Here is a 21,390-nt window from a genome sequence, read left to right as displayed (position 1 = left end):
CGCGCCTCGGGTCGGAACTCGATACAGAGAGCAGAGGAGAATTGTAAAGGCGCGACCGCACGTAAAAACAGAAATGACATGCCGCCATGTAAATAAGATAAATAACATAATGCTTTTTAGTTTGTTTAGTACGAGAACAAGGTATAGACATGTTATATAGGAAAGGTAACCTTAAATGTCTTCTCTTTTGATCTAATGCTACATAAAAAATAAATGAACTTGACCTTCAATGGAGGTGCCGTTGGAGAGGCGGGGCGCCCCCTAAGGTAATGGTAGGGGAAACACTGCATTGTAAGGTTATTTTTAAAGGGTTTTTATTTTTGAGAATGTTGAGTTAGAAGTTCTCGTGTGGTTTTTTGAGAGAGGAAATACTGCTGTTGATTGACTTAAAATGTCCTTTTATACTGTCATGGTGACAGTGACAATATCCCCTATAATAACTGCAAAGTTTAGACTTCATTAACAACTGAATAGCATGCGAAGGTAAATTACATATATGATATTTAAGCAAATAAATAGACAACAGGGTTCGAAGTTAACTTTTTTCCTTGGTAGAACTGGTGCTCCCAACTTAAGAGTTAGGAGCACCCACCCGAAAATGAATACCATGGTCTGTCTGAATAGTTGAAAACAAAATAGTAACAATTTTACCATTAAAACACGCACGTGATGTCTGCTGTGTTTTACATAGTCACAATGGTTTCACGATGTCCTGAAATCATATTTTTTGATCATAAAACAAAGGCTTAAATTAGATATGTGAGAGGAAAACGATCGCATCACGCTGTCAATCCTCCTTCCTCTACTGACCCTTATTTCTCATCATAGCATACAGAGAAACAGTTCAAACTAAAAACACATCATATTATATGCTTATATTGAGCAGGTATGAGGGGAACACGATCGCATTTTGAAGATGTTTGTTCGAATCGTGGGTGTATTTAATATAACGTAATGCAAACTTGCAATTGCTACACCTGTGTTGCTGGTCAGCCATGCGATGCACGCTCCTATTGCGACGTGAAATAAATATGTAACATTACCTCTCATGCGCGAAACGCACGCGAACACCCAAACGCCTCCGTTTAGCGCATGTTTATATATAAAAATTATGATAAAGTAGGGATGTAACGATTCACTCAGCTCACGATGCGATGCGATTCACGATTCTGATCTCACTATGCGATTTATTCACGATTTACTCACGATTTATTTTGAAAAAATGAGTTGAAACAAATTAGAAATGAACAACGTCCCTTGCATTATTTCTTAAATGCTTCACGTTTCTTTGTATAATAAAATAATGTTTTATTTCAAATAACAAAACTAAACTGCAATTTTATAACAAATTAATAATAGAAAAAGTCTCTTTAATATAAACAAACTAATACTGTCTGTGCTTTTCTTGGATTTTTTTGCATTTAAGAAATATCAGCATCCACGTTTAGGTTTGCAGTGAAAATAGCGGCCCCTGCTGTTCAAAAAATGTATTGCGATTCAGTTCAAGCCTCAACCGATTTGAATCGTCGCTCATTATAACTGATTTTCAACCGGCTCACGGTGAATCGTTACATCCCTATGATAAAGTAGTGCCGCGGCATAAAAAGACACATTCTGTGTGAATGGCCGGTCACAGTGCAACAGTGAAAAGGGACGCCACTGAAAGAGTGTCGCGCTGCACCGCGTTCCGCACGTTGTTTAAGCGACATCAGGGTGTCCGCGGGATCTTAAAAAGTATTAAAAGTTGATAAATAAATTTAGAGAATATTAAGGCCATTAAAAGTATTAAAAAGTCTTAAATGCCATTTTCCAAGGTATTACATTTTGTATCGTTTCTTTCATATTTGTCCAAATTAGGGATGCACCAAATGTTTGGCAACCGAAAATAGCAAAAAAACATGACGTGTGATATGATCAACCTGCGCAGAGAGAACAGTATAAGCTTAAACCAGCTAAGCACCACCACATGGCCATCTTAAACCAGCACAAACCAGCATCAAAACATACCAAACCAGCATATACTGTTTTTTTCAACAGGGACTTCTTTTGCTCAATTTTATTTTATGTTATATTGTATTATATTGAAAAGCAAGACAAAATATAAAAAGCACATTTTGACCATTCAGTTTATGCAATAGTGAAAAAATTGGCTAAATAAATAGAAGAAATAAGAAAAGCCGTGTTCGGTATTCGACCAAGTGTTTCATTTTTATTCGGCTTCGGCCAAGAATTTTCACTTTTGACTTCCGTGCATCCCTAGTCCAAAGAGGTCATATGCTAAAGTTTGCCTGAATTTAATCATTGAGTAGGTAGGCGAATAGTGGGAGGTCCATTTACACCCTGTTGTTAAACAACATGGTTTGAGGATAAAGAGTTGGAACCATGGCTGAGGGCCATCTCTGGGAATAACCGTGAGGTGTACTGCTCTGTGTGTCTGAAGGCGTTTAGTGTAGCCTCGTTTCTCTTCCTAATAAACCTTGCATTGGGTTAGTCACTCAATTTATTCTCTTGTGCTTCGTTCCCACCCTTCTAAATTATGTTTAATTAATAAGGACTGTTTAGTTGTGCTATCTTACAATCATTATATATTAAATGTAAGTTAAAATGTCACCAATGTAACTGATTAAAACAAAAAAGTGGCGATGAGGTCTTAAAATGTATGGAAAGAGTCTTAAAAATTATTACATTTAGTAAAAGTATTACATTAGATTCCTGTATATACCCTGGACATACACCGTTAATGCGGTATATTAAACATTCATATCATAACAAAAATACACACCGGTTTTCGATATGAACCAGTATATCGCCCAGCACTATGGTGGGTTCACGTGAAGAACCGCGTTGCCTTGCACGGAAGAACTGCACTCACACACATCATCAACACCTCCCAGCTCACCGGCACTTTTCCATCCACATTCAAACAGGCCCAGGTCATGCCCCTACTGAAGAAACCCACATTGGACCCCTCTACTACCGACAGTTACAGACCTGTCTCTCTCCTCCCATTTATTGCGAAAACACTTGAAAGGGCAGTTTTCAACCAGGTGACTTCCTGTCACGGAACGGGTCGAGACAGAACCCAAACGCAGGCAGTTTAAGGGTTAACAAAAATACTTTTATTAATAAGACAAACAAAAAACCCACAATGGGGAAAACACAACTAATAAAACGAGAATCAAAAACTAAACTTCCACAAGGGAAAAAAACAAGGTCCAGGGAGAATGTAAATAATAAGTCCAACACGAAGGGAACACGATAATCCGACAGGTAGGGCTGTCACGATTATGAAATTTGATTGACGATTAACTGTCTAATAAATCATTGCGATTATGGCGATTAATTGTTTGTTTTAGGGCTTTGGCGATTATGACGATTAATTGTCTGTTTTTGAGCTTTGACATTTAATTCTCATTCATTTTTGATTCAGCGATTGAAACGACCATATTGTTCTGAATACACGCTATGTTTTTTTCTTGGAAATACATCGGAAAAAATTGGGTCATCATATATTTAAGGTTTAGGCATTTACCTGTCAATAATACAACCGCCAAATACTTGTAAATGAAGTAAATTGATCAGGTGTGAATTGAAGCCACCATTAAAATTTGATTTCAAAATTTTTCTCACTTGCAAGACTACAGTAAAATTTTACTTGTGTGTTAATGAAATTTTGGTAGACTGGTTTTCACACTGAGATTTGCTTAAATAATATTAAATTGTACTGCAGGTAATTTGTATATGTTTTTTTTTTTTTTAGGTGATTGTGTTGTGGTGGTACATTTTACAAGTATTACCATGCTTTAGTAACAATATATACACTAAAATATGCAATATACAGATGCACTACAGCTCCCCCTAGTGTCTTCTATAGAGCTCCCCCTAGTGTCTTCTATAGAGATGTGCGATAATTGCGATGATCCGAAATCATCGCAATGAGGTCAAACAATCGCGATGAGACGATTATTTAATAATCGTGACAGCCCCTACCGAAGCAGGTAATCCAAAATAATAAATCCACAGGAAAAGGGAAAATCCACAGGAAAACGTAATCCACAGCAATCAGACAGTAGGGCGAGTAAAACGCACTTACAAAGAACAATGCACTGAAAACGACTGGGAATAAACACAGGACTTATCAAGGGAACCACTGACGAGGGAAAATGATACAGGGACGGTGAACGGACAGGTGACAAGGCTCAACATTAATGGAGACTGGCGGAAGGTATATGGGCAGGTGAGGGAGATGAAACACTAATGGACACTAAACGAGAGAAACAAGGGGGCGGAGCTAAACGAAAAACAGGACGACACGCGCCGAAATGTCAAAACATACCGACACGTGTCTCCACACAAGACATAACAGCACGTACAAAAGACAGGGTGACTGGTCTAGGACCCTGTCCCACAAGGCTCGAAAACTCAGTGACAGAAGGGAACAGGATCCTGACCAACTTCCTACCTATCCCAGAATAAACTACTGGATGACAAGCAGTCTGGCTTCAAAACAACCACTCCAGTGAGACTGCACTGCTATCGGCAGAGCACTGCGGCTAGCCAAGGCGGAATCTAAATCCTCGGTCCTGATTCTGCTAGACCTATCTGCAGCAGTTTGACACTGTCAACACCAGATACTGCTAGCAACCCTGTCATCTTAGGAATCTGAGGCTCTCCTCTCCGCTGGTTCAAATCCTACCGGTCTCCGGAGATCCTTCAGGGTGTCATGGGGGGCTCGTGTTCCACTGCTCACCACATGATCACTGGGGTCCCCTCAGGGATCGGTGCTGTGACCGCTGCTTTTTTCCATCTACACGACATCCTTGGGACCCATCATACGGGCACACGGCTTCTCCTATCACTGTTATGCTGACGACACCCAGACTACATCTCGTTGGATCGGTGCTTGGACCGCTGCTTTTTTCCATCTACACGACATCCTTGGGACCCATCATACGGGCACACGGCTTCTCCTATCACTGTTATGCTGATGACACCCAGATCTACATCTCGTTTCACCCAGACGATACCACTGTAGCAGCTCACATTACAGCCTGCCTAGAATACATCTCGGCTTGGATGAAAGAGTATCACCTCCAGCTGAACCTTGCCAAGACAGAACTGCTCGTGTTTCTGGCACACCCCACGGTGCGACACGATCTCACCATCCAACTTGGCAATACCACAGTCACTCCTTCCAAAACAGCCAGGAACCTCGGAGTCATATTTGACGAACAGCTGTCCTTCAATGATCACATTGCAAAGACAACGCGGTCCTGCCGATATGCCTTATTCAACATTAGAAAGGTCAGACCCTATCTCACTGAGCATGCGGCACAACTCCTTGTCCAGGCCCCGGTAATCTCAAGGTTGGACTACTGCAATGCTCTCCTTTCTGGTTTTGCTGCAAAGGCTATCAAACCGCTCCAGCTGGTTCAGAACGCAGCAGCACGCCTCGTCTTCCAACAGCCCAAAAGGGCTCATGTGACACCCCTTTTCATCTCTCTCCACTGGCTACCGGTTGAAGCCCGTATCAGATTCAAGTCACTAATGATTGCCTACAGGACTATCACTGGATCTGCACCGGCATACTTTCACACACTCCTACACCCCATCAAGAACCCTGCGTTCAGCAAACCAGCGGCGTCTTGTATTGCCTTCTCATAAGGGCAGTAAATGGCTTTCCTGCTCATTCTCCTTCACAACTCCTTCCTTGTGGAACATTCTTCCTAACTCTGTCTGGTCAACCACATCTCTCACAACATTCCAAAAAACTACTTAAAACCAGTCTCTTCTGTGAATACTTGACAGCAAAATGAAAAAAAAAAAAAAAACCCACTAACCCTCTCTCTTTCTCCCAATAAGGTATTGGTCTAGCTCTTGTTGAAACTAGTAACTTTGCATTAGCACCTGTTGTATTATTGCTCCTGTATGACATATCGCTTATTGCTCCCTGAACTCTCTGTAAGTCGCTTTGGATAAAAGCGTCTGCTAAATGACTAAATGGAAGACGCATTTGGGACGAATATTTCACATTCGCGGCAATCGCGCCACCCAATTTGCGTCATTCATGTTGCCCCACTCAAGTTTTTGCTTTGACTTTGTATGTCATTTAATCGCGCAAATAGTTCAATTCTTTCTTGGTGTGAGCACACCATAATGGTCAAAAAATTTGATTGCCGAATTAGCTTTATTGTTTTTTTCTGAGAAGTACATAAAAAGTAGACTAAAAGTTGAATAAACTTTTTTGTAAGGCTTGTTATAAGGTTACATGAGAAATCAGAATGTCATTACTGTCAAGCCTGACACGACACATTGCATTTTTATTTTTGGTGACCCATTTCTATACTACTGAGTTCACGAGTTCTCCTCACTAATAATTAATGTGGGACGGATAGTATGCGTATTTGGCGTGCTGTCCCGGGGGCGAGGGTTCCGAGCTCGGCAAATACTCCCGAGCTCAGACCGCCTGCCCCTTGCCCGGGGAAAGGGTCCCGGGCCCGGAGTGAGCCCTGACCAGGGCTATCCCCCGGTGCTGAGAGCTGTAGAGGTATGGTGAGGAGATGGGGTGGGGGAGGGTTACGAGAGATCCGGGAGAAAGAAGGTAAGGCGTCTTTACTATTTATAGGCGGAAGCCGAGATTGGGTGATTGATTATTGAAGCCAGCCATGTTAATTATATGCTCGTGTTCCTCCCGAACCTTGTTTATAAAACATCATGTATATTTCTATCACTCAAAGGCGTACTTTTTTCTTTTCACAGATTTTCTCTGGTTGTTTGTTCCGTGTCTGGTCGTGGTGATGGGGTTGTCTCATTACCTCAGCAGCGTGGATGTTGGTCATCATCAGGTGAAGCAGAGCTGATGGAGTCCTGTCACTGACCGCTGACATTTAAACGCTTGTGCGGCCCATCTGAACGCAGGCTTCGTCATGCCGTTTGGCCTGAAAATACGAAGTCGCACACGGCGTTATAATGTCCTGAGTAAGAACTACTTTGTGACGCGTATCCGTATGCTGAGTAATGATGTGATCGAGTGCACGCTTTCGGTGGAGAGCACGGGTCAAGAGTGTCTGGAGGCCGTCGCGCAGCGGCTTGAGTTACGAGAGGTGAGTAATCATCTTTGCTTTGTGGCGTTGGTTTTCATTTTTGAATTAGAGACTGTAGTGATCAGTAACTTTTTGAGTGGGAGCATGAATATATAATGACAGTCATCTTAATGCCAGTAAGTGTCCCAATTCTCCCTAAATTCAACCTATAATAATTCATACTTTATTCGTTTTTTGTATTTATTTGTTATTTGTTTAAATCCTTGCACCTTTAATTCATGCATATGTGAATGATTTGCAGGCTAGAAAACAGGCTGCTGGATTCTTTTATAATATGGTTCAAACTGTTTGAATTTGACTTGTTGCCATTATCACTGTGTAGTTTCCCAAACAGTTCCACATGTGTTATGGTGTTTAGTCTGTGCAAAGATGTTAGCCAGTCATAACAGGACGTGTTTACATTCACAGCCTTATAAGCACAAGCAACGATAAAATTAAGTGTTCATTTCACAGGGTGAGAGAGAAAGGAATTACTGCAATAAATGTGACACAAAACTATGAAAAAACTGCAATGTGCCTACACTTTAGTGCTAGAAACCAAAGATACAGTCACATTACTGATTAGCTTGCTTGCTTATCAAATTCGTGGCATATGAGACTTGATGAGAGTCTATAGGTGCTTGAAAACAAATTTGGTGTAAATCACACACACACACAGTTTTGTGGAAGGAGTATGAAAAACTGTGATTTCAAGAAGGTTCAGTGTGGTGGACAGGAAGTATGAAGTACGACATAGAACTCGTTATGAGCCAACAAATCGAATGATAACAGTCACATGACTATTTGGCAGATTTATTATTTTTTTAAGCATTTCAATAAATTTGGTTGAATATTTTGACCACTGGGGGCGCTGCACCAAAACGTCGTAAGTACCCTCAGAGCTGTGCTGACAGAACATATCAAGTATCCTAGCGATGGTAAAATACGGCATTTAATGACAACATTTAAAATGGACACCCAAAATGGCCAACCAAGGTCAAATGGGAATTGTTCGACTTGATAGAAGCATATAAAGAGGCCACACTTATAATTAGGCCAAAGTTTTCAAAAGTTGATTTGTGATGACATATTTTCCTCAGGCTTATGTTGTTCCAAACTGGTTTGACTTTTGGGTTTTATGTATGACTTGAAATATGTTTACTTTGATTTGTTTCATGTTATGAAAGCGACACTATAAAGCTCCAGAAAGGACAAACCAGTACAGTTACAATTAAAATGTTAAAAGTCCATCTTTTCATGTTATCTTTGCACAGCAATCGCGTCACCCAGTTGGCACCATTCATGTCGCCCTGCGCAAATTTGTGTCTATTTGCATTTTTGCCTTGACTTTGTTTGCAATTTAATCTTGCAAATAGTTAAATCGATGAGAGTTGGTCAATAGGTCCTTGACATTTTTTTGTGTAAATCACACAAGTTTTGGTGGAGGACTATGAAAAAGTGTGATTTCAAGAGGGTTCAGTGTGGTGGACAGGAAGTATGATCGACAATGACAAATTCGGTATCATAAAACTCAACATGAGCCAACAAATCGAATGATAACAGTCACATGACTATTTGGCAGATTTATTATTTGTTTTAAGCATTTAAATAAATTTGGTTGTATCTTTTGACCACTGGGGGCGCTGCACCAAAACTTTGTATGTACCCTCAGAGCTGTGCTGACAGAACATATCAAGTATCCTAGCGATACGTAATTGCGATGGTAAAAAGCGGTATTTAATGACAACATTTAAAATGGACACCCAAAATGGCCAACCAAGGTCAAATGGGAATTGTTTGTCTCGATATAAGCATACAAAGAGGCTTATAACACTTATAATTAGGCCGCAGTTTTCAAACGTTGATTTATGATGACATATTCCAAGTTGTGATGACAGATGCCAAGTTTCATCCCAATACACAAAAGTTTTGCGAAGATACAGTCTTATGTCCATTCTGGTCGAATTTGTTAATGTGGTTTAACCGTTTGATGAATCTTAAATCTTTTAACAACTTTTTGTCATAAGTGTTTCTTCATGCCACGTACCGGACTTAGAGCTAAAAAGTTATGAGCATAAACAAGTGTTTGAGTTTGAGTTAGAGTCTTCAAATTTGCTATGGTTACGTAACGTTTCAGACTGTCAAAAATTGAATTGTTCTTTTAATACAGATTTGACTCTGAATTAGCTGGATTTATGAGAGTATTTGATGTGAAAGTGTGATTTTTTTCTTTGTGTCTGTCAGACTCATTATTTCGGCCTGTGGTTCCACACAAAGTCTCAGTCACAGAGATGGGTTGATCTGGAGAAAGCTCTGAAGAAACAGTTGGATAAGTTTGGCAGCGAGCCGATGCTGTTCTTCGGGGTGATGTTCTACCTCCCCAGTGTGTCTCGACTCCAGCAGGAAGTCACCAGGTGCGTCTTTCCAATCTTGTTTTTTTTTCTTAAATGCATCTTTTCGTTATGCCTTCGCTGCGTCTTTACACATGTACAATCATTTTTAATTTCCACACAAATAAAAAGTTCCATTTACATTTTACGTTTGGCTGTTTTTCATCGCAGTACGCCACAACAGTGATGTTGGTCTTTATTCTGTCATTCTTTTGGTTCTGACGATGTAGTAATTGTTCAACATGAATAGTGTCTTTACAGGATTGTGCCACCTGGTGGCCGGCAGAGTCACTACAGCTCAGAAGCTTACCTTCACATTTCACACTTTTCGCACATTTAAACATAAAAGTGTAGCTGTTTAATATAAAAGTCTTGACATGTAAGTGCGTCTGTTAACCCAGACTGCCATTGAAAAACGTCCGGTGACTCTAAATGCACACGATCTACTGCATGCGACTTTTCTTAACATGCATGAAAAGAGATCACAGTCACAATGATTTGAGCCCCCGAGGACACAGGATTGGCCAACACTTCCAGACATCTCACAGGTCTCAGATCAGTCCCTGCACCGATGTTTGGGTAATTAAAGGGTTACGGTGGCTCGCTCACACTGTAATGACAGGCCAGGACGGGAAAGATTATAACCTTCATCTAAATACCAGCTCAAGAAATAGCAACAGAATGAAAGAAAGAAAGAAAGAAAGAAAGAAAGAAAGAAAGAAAGAATGAGCAAGAGAAATAAGGATATACAAGCTGTGTTTATAAGGATATACAAGCTCGTTTCGGAAGGCTGCGTCCTCCGGAGGTCTCATTTGCCTGCTATGTCGTGTCTCGTTTCATAAAAGCCAGTAGGACACTCCGTATGCACCCTTCTAATGCGACCTACTTTCACCAGAACATATGAGGTGTATCCTTCGTTGCTAGAGATAACCCACAATTCTTTGCGTCGGCCAACGTCTGTTATTTGAATAAACGGCAGCAGCTGCACATTCAATCAAATATGTGGTGTTTAAATGGTAACAGTTTACAATTTGTCTCACGTTTTTTGAATCTTAGCAGGCATATGTAGTAAATAAGTTTACAAGTGTTTAGTGATTTTTAAACGTTTAAAACAGTAAGGCTTTTTACCTCTTAAAAAACTGTTTACCTCTTAAAATCATGTAGAAATCAATTTAATTCATTTGACAAGTGTGCGAGTGCAACGTGTTGTCATAGCAACGTGGTACTTCCTGTTTCCTTTTCTGCCAGTATATTGCTGAGGATCTTCATTTCCCATCATGCTTTGCATGGTACTGTATAATGAGAGTTAATGTAGAAATACAGAGTTATTTCATGGATTTTTATCAAGATGAGAACAGCATGAGACTTAATAATGTTTCATATTTTGTTCTCTTGGCATTTAAAAGGGTTTTGGTTATGTTAGTGGTTTTAAGAGGTTACCATTGTCCTGAAGGATAGAGCATTTGCTTAGGCTATGGTTAGGCTCAAAGAAAATGAGCATACATGCTGTTTTCCTCAAAAGGCATCTCACTTGGAAATGCTATAGGCCTAATCAGCTCTTGCTTTTAATTGTTACTGAGCATTTTGTAAGTTGAGATATAAAATAAAAAAGTGTATTTGCAACTAGTGTCTTTGATTAAATCAGTATTAAAAAAATGTTGGAACAACTTAATCATTTCAATAATGAGCAACAAGTTTTAAGTTGGTTTTACTTAAAAATACATTTCATCTAAGAGAAAAAAGTAATCTGTTTGACCCAATGTAGTTTGTTGGATGAACTTAATTTTGTTAGAAGTTGTCACAACTCAAAAATATTGATGCAAACTGTTGCTTTAATTTTTTTTGTTGAGTGTACACAATATTTTTTAGAGTGTGGTGGCGAAAAGCCAGAAAGATCAAAAATGGCAAATAATGTTTTGACGTAATAAAATCAAAGTTAGTGGGACCTTTTTAATATCTTCTGTTATAATTTCTTACAGTAATAAAATGATACCCTGACCATTATGGATGCTCCGATCGATTGGATGCAGATCGCTATTGGCCGATAATCACATTTTATGACTTGAGCGGTACTCGCAAAACTTGGCCGATCTTACGAACCGATCGCAATTTGACGACATCAAAGCATTTAATACGACAAACCTGATTCGGCAAGTTTAATAATTACTTAAAAAATATAACAAAAATATACAATTATAACAAAGGCAACATCTAGGGTATAACTTTAACTGATAAAAAGGTTAACGGTGATCAGAGAGCTTACATATCAGTTATATAAAGCTTGAAGCATCGGAATCGGGATCCGATCACAGATCACGATGATAAGAAATCGATACTCGTATCGGCTGCAAAAAGGGTATCGGCTGCGGGAGCATCCCTATTGTACATATTATGTTTTAACATCGAATTGAATGTATTGTGTTCATGTATAATGTACCATAACATTTAATTACAGTAATATTCTGGTCGAAGAGTTGTATTTACACTGATGGCAAGCCAGAGGTGATGAAGAAAGCAGAACTCCAGAAGATTTACTAGGAAAAACCCTCGGGAAAACCAGCTTGAAATGATTTATATGCTAGGAGTCGGTCGTTTGTAACTCCCGAGAAAAACACAGAAGGAGATTTGTTTTTCTAGCATTTCAGCCATAAATGGAAGATTTGAGGCTAAACTGAAATGAAAAAAAATAAAGATGTTTTTTATAAGAGGCTTGACCACTGTAGCGGATGCATTGTGAGGTATTAATCTTAAGAAGAGGTTGTGATATCACAGGTAGTTTACTCTCAACATGCATGTCAAAAATGTTGAATCATCTGTAAATGTTAGTAACTCATCCATGAATGTGTTTCAGGTATCAGTATTACCTGCAGGTGAAGAAGGACATCTTGAGCGGACGTCTACACTGTACCGTAGAGCAGGGCATCCTACTGGCAGGCCTCGCCGTACAGGGTATGTGTGAACGAGCATAGATATAAAGAACTAGATGCCCCCTTCAAGTGCTCCAGGCACGAAGATGTGTCCGCCATCTTGGAACGGTCCACTGACAACACTCAAACACTGCGCAGCCATGGCTGTGAAAACGCCAAGGATTTGAATTCCCAAAAAACGGGATACCATTAGTTGTGGTCATGTGTTAGTTTAGCAAATATGATGTTTGAGCTTACACAACACTAAATAAGTTTTCATAATCATACATGCATATAGTTGCAAACGCACCATCAGCTTGCTCTTGAGTGTTAACGGACCGGCTTGCCGCACAGGGTGCCAGATCTGTGAAACGATATCGTTCGTCTGGAGCCTAATGTCTCTAGTCCAAAAAACAGAACTTAACATTCATTAATAAAATCATTTTAGGATTGACAGCTAAATAACAAAATCCTTCCACTCCTAACCTGTGGAAAAAATAACCCTCAGCAACAGTAGGTTGTTGTTTGAGTTTTAACAGTTGACAATAAATACATTTTCAAGTCTAACCATCTTTAACTGGAGCCAAAACGTTTCTGTACTCCATGTTAATAGAAAAGTATTGAAATTAGTTGAGAACTGGAAACGTTTTGTGTTTTTATAACTGCAACTCCACCATTCACCCGTATGTCTTTGAAGTCGGCTGTTGCCCTCACCAATATGGCGGAGGCGTCGACGTGCGATCCAGCGGACAATGCGGCATCTAGTTATATATATATGTCTATGGGCGCAACATTCAACGTGGCGTGACGTCGATTAACAAGCTCTATACCGCCCCATAGAAACACCTGGTAATGCGGCATCTAGTTCTTTATATCTATATGAACGGCAATCATTCCTAAAATGTTTTATATAATAGTGCCAGATATTTAACGTGTTTTTCATAGTGAATCACTTTTATTTATTTCTTTTTCTTGCGGAATAGCTTGATTAGCTGCGTAATGTAGCATTTTTTTAATGTAATTCTATTGTAATATTGATTTTCTTCAACAATTTACATGTAAACGTTCTAGATCTGAAAGCATCAAGCAAATGAATGAATGGAATAGTATTCAATTATTTTTATTGTTCTGTGTTCATCTTTCCAGCTGACTTTGGAGATTATTCTCAGTTTGTGTCTCAAGATTTCCTCAGGGAATATGTTCTGTTCCCTGTGGTAAGTGTGTGTTCAATGACACCGGGGTTGTCGTAACACTTTTAAGACTGTTTTCTTCAGGAGTATTAATCCATAATGTATTTTCATCACTATGGTCTGTCTGCGTGTGTAGAGCTGGGCTCATGTTGATAAGATGTTGGAGGAATGGACACAGGCCGTAGCGGAGGAACACAAGAATCACTGGTGAACTATTACAGCATTCTCCTCTATTCACAAACACATCTGCTTGTGTGCTTGTATGTTGTTTTAGATTGTGTGTTGATCAGTTTCATTTCGGATGTTTTGTGTTTGTATGTTGATCTGGTATGTTTGTATGTTGTGTATGTGTTTTGTGTTTGTATGTTTATGTTTTTTTTTGTTGTTGTTGATCTATATTTTTTATAATGTGTTGAGTTTTTGTGTTGACTGTTTAGTATGTTGATCTGGTATGTTGTGTTTATACTGCATGTTGATCTGGTTGTGCATGTTGTGTGTTGATCTTGCCATGTGTTTGTATGTTGATCTGTATGTTGTGTGTTGATGTGGTTGTTTGTTTCAGTCACATGCCCCAGGCGGAGGCAGAGCTGCTCTACATTAAGGAGGTGGAGAAGTTGGATGGCTTTGGTCAGGAAAGTTTTCCTGCAAAAGTAAGTGTGGTCATGCTTGTCTGCGTCGAGACTATTTTCAATTATTAAACAAATCAGAGCACAATAGATCGACCAAATATCATTCACAATGGCAAAATTCACACAGTACTTGGAGTGGTTTGACATTAAACATAGCTTGTGTTTGTTTCAAAGCCTGGCAATTAATGAGCAATTAATAATAGTAAAAGAGTTATAGTAAATATATAGTAAAATAATAATATGCTGTAGTGAAAATGTAAATGCCCTGACTAGAATTCTACTGAGTAGAATAACTGAATGATTGTAAATGTATTGTATATGGACCACGCTTTTTTCAGTTTCTTGCGCAATGAAATTGACGTGTTTGGTCCATTTAGTGTTTATTTAACTTTGGCGATAAAAAAAGAGAAAACAAATGTAGGGCTGCATAACGATTAATCGCGACTAATCGTTTGCAGAATAAAAGATTTGTTATAAAACACACACACGTGCATATATTTGAGAAATATTTACATGTGTATATACACATTTACACATTTGGCAGACGCTTTTATCCAAAGCGACTTACATTTCATTATACTATACATTTGTTTCTAAGTATGTTCAATCCCCGGGATCGAACCCATGACCTTGGCGTTGCTAGCGCCATGCTCTTACCACTGAGCCACAGGAAAGCTTTTATATACAAATTATACATGCATGTGTTTGTATTTATACTGTATATACATAATTATTATACACAGTACACCAACATGTATTATGTAAACAAAAACGTTTATTTTGCAAACGATTAGTTGCGATTAATCGTTATGCAGCCCTAAACAAATGATGTGAATGCAGTGCACACATTTTGAATTGCCCATGTGTATTTTAATGCACATCTAATGCTGTTTAAATGCACTTTATTTGTATTCTTTTTCTCTTTATTTTTATATGCACTTGTATGTCAATTTTAAGTGCACCATTTTAGTGCATAAACATTTTAAAGTGCACTTTTTTTGGCACACCACCACCCTCCTTTCAGAGCCCATTAGTTTTTTTAACTGTGCGTGTGTATGATGCTTTTTCTATTGCACAGATATTTTGAAATGCACATCTTATTTTGAGTGCACTATTTTTAGCGCATATAAAAGTGCACAATTTGAATTTTGCTCATGTCATCCACTTTTTGTAGCGCATTAACCTTTTTTTTGTGCATAAATGTTTTTAGTTGCTCAGAAGGAGCAAGAAATGGCTAAAGTTCCTCGTTTCTCACAAGTGTGTCTGTGTAGATATGGAGACCACCTGTCACATTGTTGTTGAAAGAGGGCTCAGGTCAGGTTTGAGGCTTCGCATGTATGGAAGCCACATGGCCCAAACTATAGACCTTCTGTCTACATGCCGCTTTCTGTTTATCTTTGTTTTCTTGCCATGCGAGCCGTATATATGTCACACAGACGCTCGAGGCTGTCAGAGTCTGTTCATCCGGTCTGTTGATCTGACATACTTTAGTTATTGTTGCTTTGTGTGTATACTTCAAGTTTCTGTACATGGTAACTCTTTCATGCATAAACTTATGACAACCTTTGTTCTCTCTTTTAGGGAATGTAAACCAACTTTTCAAAGAGGTTAATAGATTGAAATGCATTTTGGATAATAATAAAATAGCTGTATACTTTGTTCTTATCAGTGTTGGGTAAGTTACTCTGAAAAAGTAATTAATTACTAGTTACTAATTACACATTCGATAATGTAATTAGATTACTGTACAAGTTACTCTCTTGAAAAAGTATTTAATTACTTATTACTAATTACTTTCTATATCCTACATCAACCTTGATGAGTTAAGTGATTCAAGGATAGACATGAAACGGCTCTTTTAATTCATTCAAATAAATAATAAACTATTATTAATAAAATAATAACTATTATAAATAAAAAGTATTATTATTAATTACAAATGTGAGAATTATACATTAAAGCACAGATTTTAAAGTTAGGCTTTGAATTTGATGTCAATTCCACTATTACACACACATATACAGTACCACACACAGTATTTAGTTTAATTACATCAGAAGTAACTGTAATTAAATTGCAGAAAAAATAAGAGTAATCCCTTACTTTACTTTTTCAAGTGAAAAGTAATTAAATTACAGTAACTAATTACTTAGTAACTAGTTACACCCAACACTGGTTCTTATTAATTGAATTCATACAGTACGTTTTTTCTGACGATAAAGCATGATAAAATCGCGCCACGTATACTCGACATCTGTATAAGCTTGTTAAAAGACAAAGTGAATACATTCGGAAGACAAGAAAAACCTGAAGGCATACTGAAGATATTGTTCAAAGACGTTATTCCATTATTTATGACCCTGGACCACAAAACCAGTCATATTTCATTCACCAATTTTGATTGATAATGCTACAAATATACCCGTGCGACTTATGACTGGTTTTGTGCTCCAGGGTCACACTTGCTCTTGTTTTATGTTCTGGTGTTAATAAATTACTAACACCTGCATTGTCTGGTGTCACTCATTACACTGAAGATGATGTGAATGTTCTTGAATGTTTCTGTGTTGTGTTTTTAGGATAACTACACCAATGACATCATCATAGGCGTGTCTTTCATTGGCGTGTTTGTCAAACACAGGAACGGCAGATCCATAATGCTCCACCGGTAACGCATCACATCACTTATCGACCTACAGAGTTTTCCTGTACTGTCAAAAAATGATGAAGGTTTTAGGTTTTGGATAAATCATATAACGATGTGTTTGTCTATGGTATTATTGAAGTGGATGTGTAATTCTTCAATGTGTAAATGTCGTCCAGTTGCAGTGGATGAGATTAACTACGTACACATTGATGAAACAACGTAGAAGCTGTTCTTAGATCATCTCAATGTTTTAACACTGAATTACTTATTTTAGTTGGAAAGATATCGGCACCATCGGGCACAACAAATCGGCCATCACTGTAGAGATAACCAGCAGAGACGACACCATCATGTTCCACGTGGTCAGCACATTTTTCCCAAATGATCATCATATCCCTTGTTCTGATTATTCTGTTTCCGTCTGCCTTTCTTTGTCATCCCATTGCTTCTATTTTATGGTGAATGTGTTTTGGTCTGGATGTTTTTTCTCTATCTTTAGGACGATATGGAAATGGCCAAATACATCGCACGCCTTTTTACGGCCAGACACAAGTTCTACAGACAGAACAAGATTTCCGCCGAGTGAGTCTCGAAGCAAAAATACTGCTCGTCTCTCAATAAACCCTTCTAATACAGTAATGCTAGAATAGTTAAAAATGTTCTCCAATAACGTTTTCAGAACGCATTTAAGAGATTTATCTTTTCAGGAGTGCGTTTCCCGAGCAACAACATAACTCGCTGGTTAACCACTATAGTACCATGCATCGTAGGAGAAACTAAGAGTGCTTTTCCACCATCGCGCCAAACCGTTCTAAGCACAGTCTGAAACGGTTACAGTTATGTTTCCACATGAGCCTGGTTCGACACGACACGATTACAAACAGTTCTCGGGTCGGAATATTTGGCACGGTTGTCTAACCGTGCTGAATCGTGCTAATGAGTGCGCGCAGAGGCGTTATAGCTCAATCTCATGTGTTACCAAAGCAGCGCGTGACGCTTTTGTGTTTACATTCTAAAAATTTCCATTATCAGCCCTGCGGTGGAAAATGAAACCATCTACGTACCAGCTAGCATGGATCGGCACGGAGTGGAACGATTAAGCAATGAGAGCGGTTTGGCGCGATGGTGGAAAAGCGCTCTAACTATCTTGTCACGACTGTTTCTCGAAAACATAGTACCTTTGTCGTACAATATGTAATTTGAACCAAGTTGGTTTAACAATATACAGTAGTTGTTGACATTACACAGGTGGCAGAGTAGAAACGTCTACTAGTTAATCCGTTCAGATCGATTTAATGGTATATTATTGCTCTAAATAACGCATATTACATCAAAAAACTACTTTCGTTAACGTATTTTTACTCTCCGTTGTTTAATTTTAAGATGTTTTATTCATTCGCAAGTTTCCTCCTACGTAGCTCTAGAGCATGCGCACTTAAAAAAAAACTGTGCTTTAAAACTCTTTAAAACTTAAAATAACATTTGTATATATTTAGTATGATGGATATAGAATGCAGTGCTTGGTGCGCTTGCTTATTTTGCTCACGATCACGATGTATGTCATAATAATAAGCTCAAGAGCTGTAGCTGCAACCACGCAACTTTGCAATTGATCGTTAGAATGATGGTTTCGGAAAACACTTGAATTTTTAACGTTTAACTATGGAACTTGCGACCATAGTTAGCTAACAATGCTTTTGGGAAATGCACTCCAGTACTATACCGTACTATTTCTGCAGTGTTTAGACAGTTTTATTGGACGCACTTCCAGTCTGTATTTGGTTATAATATAACAATGAATTTGTTATTTGATATATATCAATATTAATTTATATGAATATTTTATTGTATTAAATTAAATCAATAACTCAACTTCTTTGCGAAGGTCTACCGGAAGTTAAGTTTGGGCCACATAACTTTTGTTTATGCTCTTGCCTCTGAATCAGTCTATATAGTATGCATACTTTGCAATTGTCATGATATGCAAACATTCGGGGTGAATGACCTACAATGGATCAAACACAGCACACTGCATACCATACTGTATTCCACAATAACCTTTCATCTCCAGTTTCATCAATGAATAGCCACAATTTCTTTTTACATTTTGACCGCATTTCTAAAAGTATGGCATTTTATTTAAAATTAAAACCCCAGAATAACAGTTTTAAGAGGACTAACTAATCACTTTCTCTCTGTCAGTTAACTGATGTGTGTGATTAAATTGTAAAATACTTTCACATTACCGCAGGCCTTCACGATCACCTGTGCCAGTCAGGAGGAGACACACCTGGAACAGAGCGGTATGACCTTTATCATATCTTCATTCAGCTTCTCGAAAATAAATGTAGTCATTCAAGTCAATTACAGTGTGTATTGAAACAGATTAGACTGGATGTTTTGTAAAGTCAGCCAATTAGATTTCAGCTTTTCATTTGAGCTTTGTGAGTTTCTTAAGCGCAGGCGAGTTGAATCTCAATCTTTTTTGAAACTCAAACTTTTTTTCTCCTTTTTTGCAGTCAAAGGCGTCTTCATATACAGACCACTATCAGGACAGACAGGGCTCTCAAGGTGAAATTCACTCTATTCCGCATCAAACTTGTGACTGATGTATTGGATGATAGTTGATCATTTCTGTTTGTTATGCACATGTGTGAATCTCACTGTTGGGTTCAATTCTTTCTGTAATGTCTCTTGGAAGATAAGACTGGTGGTTTTTGTGTAAGCTCATAACCATTTGAGCCATACTCCTGCAAGAGTCGGAGAGAAAATAGGAAATGCCCATAATGCACTGCAAGAGGAGCAATATTTAAGAAAACTCATGTCTCTGTCATTTGCTCTTCACAGACAGCATCTTCCACGATGACCCGTATTGTACGTCAGAAAGCAGTCTTGAACGATGTCCCGTAGAGTTCGGCTTTCCGAATGGCTCCGTTCACAACGGCAGCATGTGCAGCACTCCGAGCGTCAGCTCGCTCAATCGCTCTCAGACGTTTCTGCATTCCTCTCCGATGTCATCCAATCTCTGCATCCCCGGCAGTGAACTGATGCGTCCCGACTACATCCCCAACCACCGTCACTCGGCCATCATCGCACCTTCCTACCGTCCCACCCCCGATTATGACGCCGTCATGCGGCAAAAGCGCCAAGTCTTTACGACTACGCCCAACAGCAGCTGCCATAGCCAGTCGCTGCGCAGCCTGAACATCACAAACACGCACGCGTACCAGCAGCCGCAGGTTTTAGTTTACAGTCAGCCGGAGATGAGGAAACGCGGGTTGTACTTGGGGCCGAACGGGACGGGAAGAGCTTCTCACTCTCCATTCGGACAACACATGGGACCTCTGCCGTCCCACTCTGTGCCCGGGATTGGACACAGGCCGGGTCATCCCTCCACAGGTGCGGGAAACGCCATCTCGCACACGGTCAGCACCCCGGAGCTCGCCAACACGCAGCAGCAGGTCGCCAACGGAAGGGCGGAAGAGCCTAGTTACATCACGGCGGCCGCTAACATGCTGAGTAATTATCTTTCCCGTCCGCCCCCTCCGTATCCGACGTTTCGTCCAGCCACGAGCACCCCGGACCTGGCCGGCCACAGGCAGCGCTGCATGGGTAACTCCAGTCCGGAGCTGGTCATGAGAAAAGTGCAGCTGTCTGTGAAAACCTTCCAGCCGGACAGTTCGACGGTCATGCATCAGTCGCTGCAGGAGGTCAGCGCACCGCTCATGGTTCTCAAGCACTGCGGTACACCTCGAAAACGTCACAGCGTGGAAGTGGTGGGGGGCCAGCGGTTCACGGAGACCCACGGAAACGTCGCTTTGCCTCGCAGGAACACGTCACGAGAACAAGCCCCGCCCGCTCACCAACAGGCCACGCCTCTTCAGGCAAAGCCCAAAGAGGCTGAGGTGCCAGCGCAGAAATCATCGCCCCCTACTGGTCAGTCTGTGTACCAGCATGAGAAGACCCTCTCCAACGTCACCATGTTTATTCACAGCAGTGAGAGCGAGGAGGAGGACTCTCCGGATCTGGACGTTCACATTCCCGGTCTGAATGAGGATATTAGCGCTCAGTATCAGGCGGCTCTCGCCAACATTCCCAACAAACCCCCGCCGGATTATCCGGGGTCCCGACAGACGGGCAGCACTACAGCCCTGCGACATCCAAACCAGGTACAGCTGTTATCTCCTATCGTTTGTTCAAATTCGTCACGTTCATTAACGTTCGCGTTTGTGTGCGACCGAAGTGCAACGCTTTCAGTGTTTGGTGTTGCATTTAAAGGTATAGTTCTTATGCCATCCCAGATGTGCATGTCTTTAAATATGGTGGCACGTCGTCATATACAGTACAGTATCTGGGATGGTGAATTTACAAGATCAGTTTGAGGTTTTTTATTAAATATTCAAAAGTTCTAATCTATCTGGGTCATTCTCACCAAACCACTGACAAAGCGAAAACTTTTGCACAAAGCATCATTTTAACATGGCAATGAATTATTTATGCATTTTATTGCTTTTCTGCTCAAATTCTCATTACCGTAACACATCCT

The 21,390-nt window shown here is 39.7% G+C and overlaps 1 protein-coding gene across 1 annotated transcript in view; it reads left to right on the top strand.

Moving 5' to 3' along the window:
• The window catches only part of LOC130565442 (tyrosine-protein phosphatase non-receptor type 14-like), a 42,297-nt gene that overhangs the window by 15,522 nt on the left and 5,385 nt on the right, over nucleotides 1–21,390 (top strand). Inside the window, exons 2-13 of the mRNA XM_057352160.1 lie at nucleotides 6,760–7,103; nucleotides 9,327–9,496; nucleotides 12,324–12,421; nucleotides 13,525–13,592; nucleotides 13,705–13,775; nucleotides 14,131–14,218; nucleotides 16,777–16,865; nucleotides 17,119–17,206; nucleotides 17,344–17,426; nucleotides 19,096–19,147; nucleotides 19,364–19,415; nucleotides 19,692–21,013. Coding sequence (XP_057208143.1) covers nucleotides 6,927–7,103; nucleotides 9,327–9,496; nucleotides 12,324–12,421; nucleotides 13,525–13,592; nucleotides 13,705–13,775; nucleotides 14,131–14,218; nucleotides 16,777–16,865; nucleotides 17,119–17,206; nucleotides 17,344–17,426; nucleotides 19,096–19,147; nucleotides 19,364–19,415; nucleotides 19,692–21,013 — 2,358 coding nt within the window. The 5' untranslated portion in view covers nucleotides 6,760–6,926. The remainder of the gene's footprint in view (nucleotides 1–6,759; nucleotides 7,104–9,326; nucleotides 9,497–12,323; nucleotides 12,422–13,524; nucleotides 13,593–13,704; nucleotides 13,776–14,130; nucleotides 14,219–16,776; nucleotides 16,866–17,118; nucleotides 17,207–17,343; nucleotides 17,427–19,095; nucleotides 19,148–19,363; nucleotides 19,416–19,691; nucleotides 21,014–21,390) is intronic.

This window comes from Triplophysa rosa, linkage group LG15 (genome assembly GCF_024868665.1).
Source record: "Triplophysa rosa linkage group LG15, Trosa_1v2, whole genome shotgun sequence".
In the NCBI taxonomy this organism is placed as follows: Eukaryota; Metazoa; Chordata; class Actinopteri; order Cypriniformes; family Nemacheilidae; genus Triplophysa; species Triplophysa rosa.
This window is presented reverse-complemented; position numbering and strand designations above follow the sequence as displayed.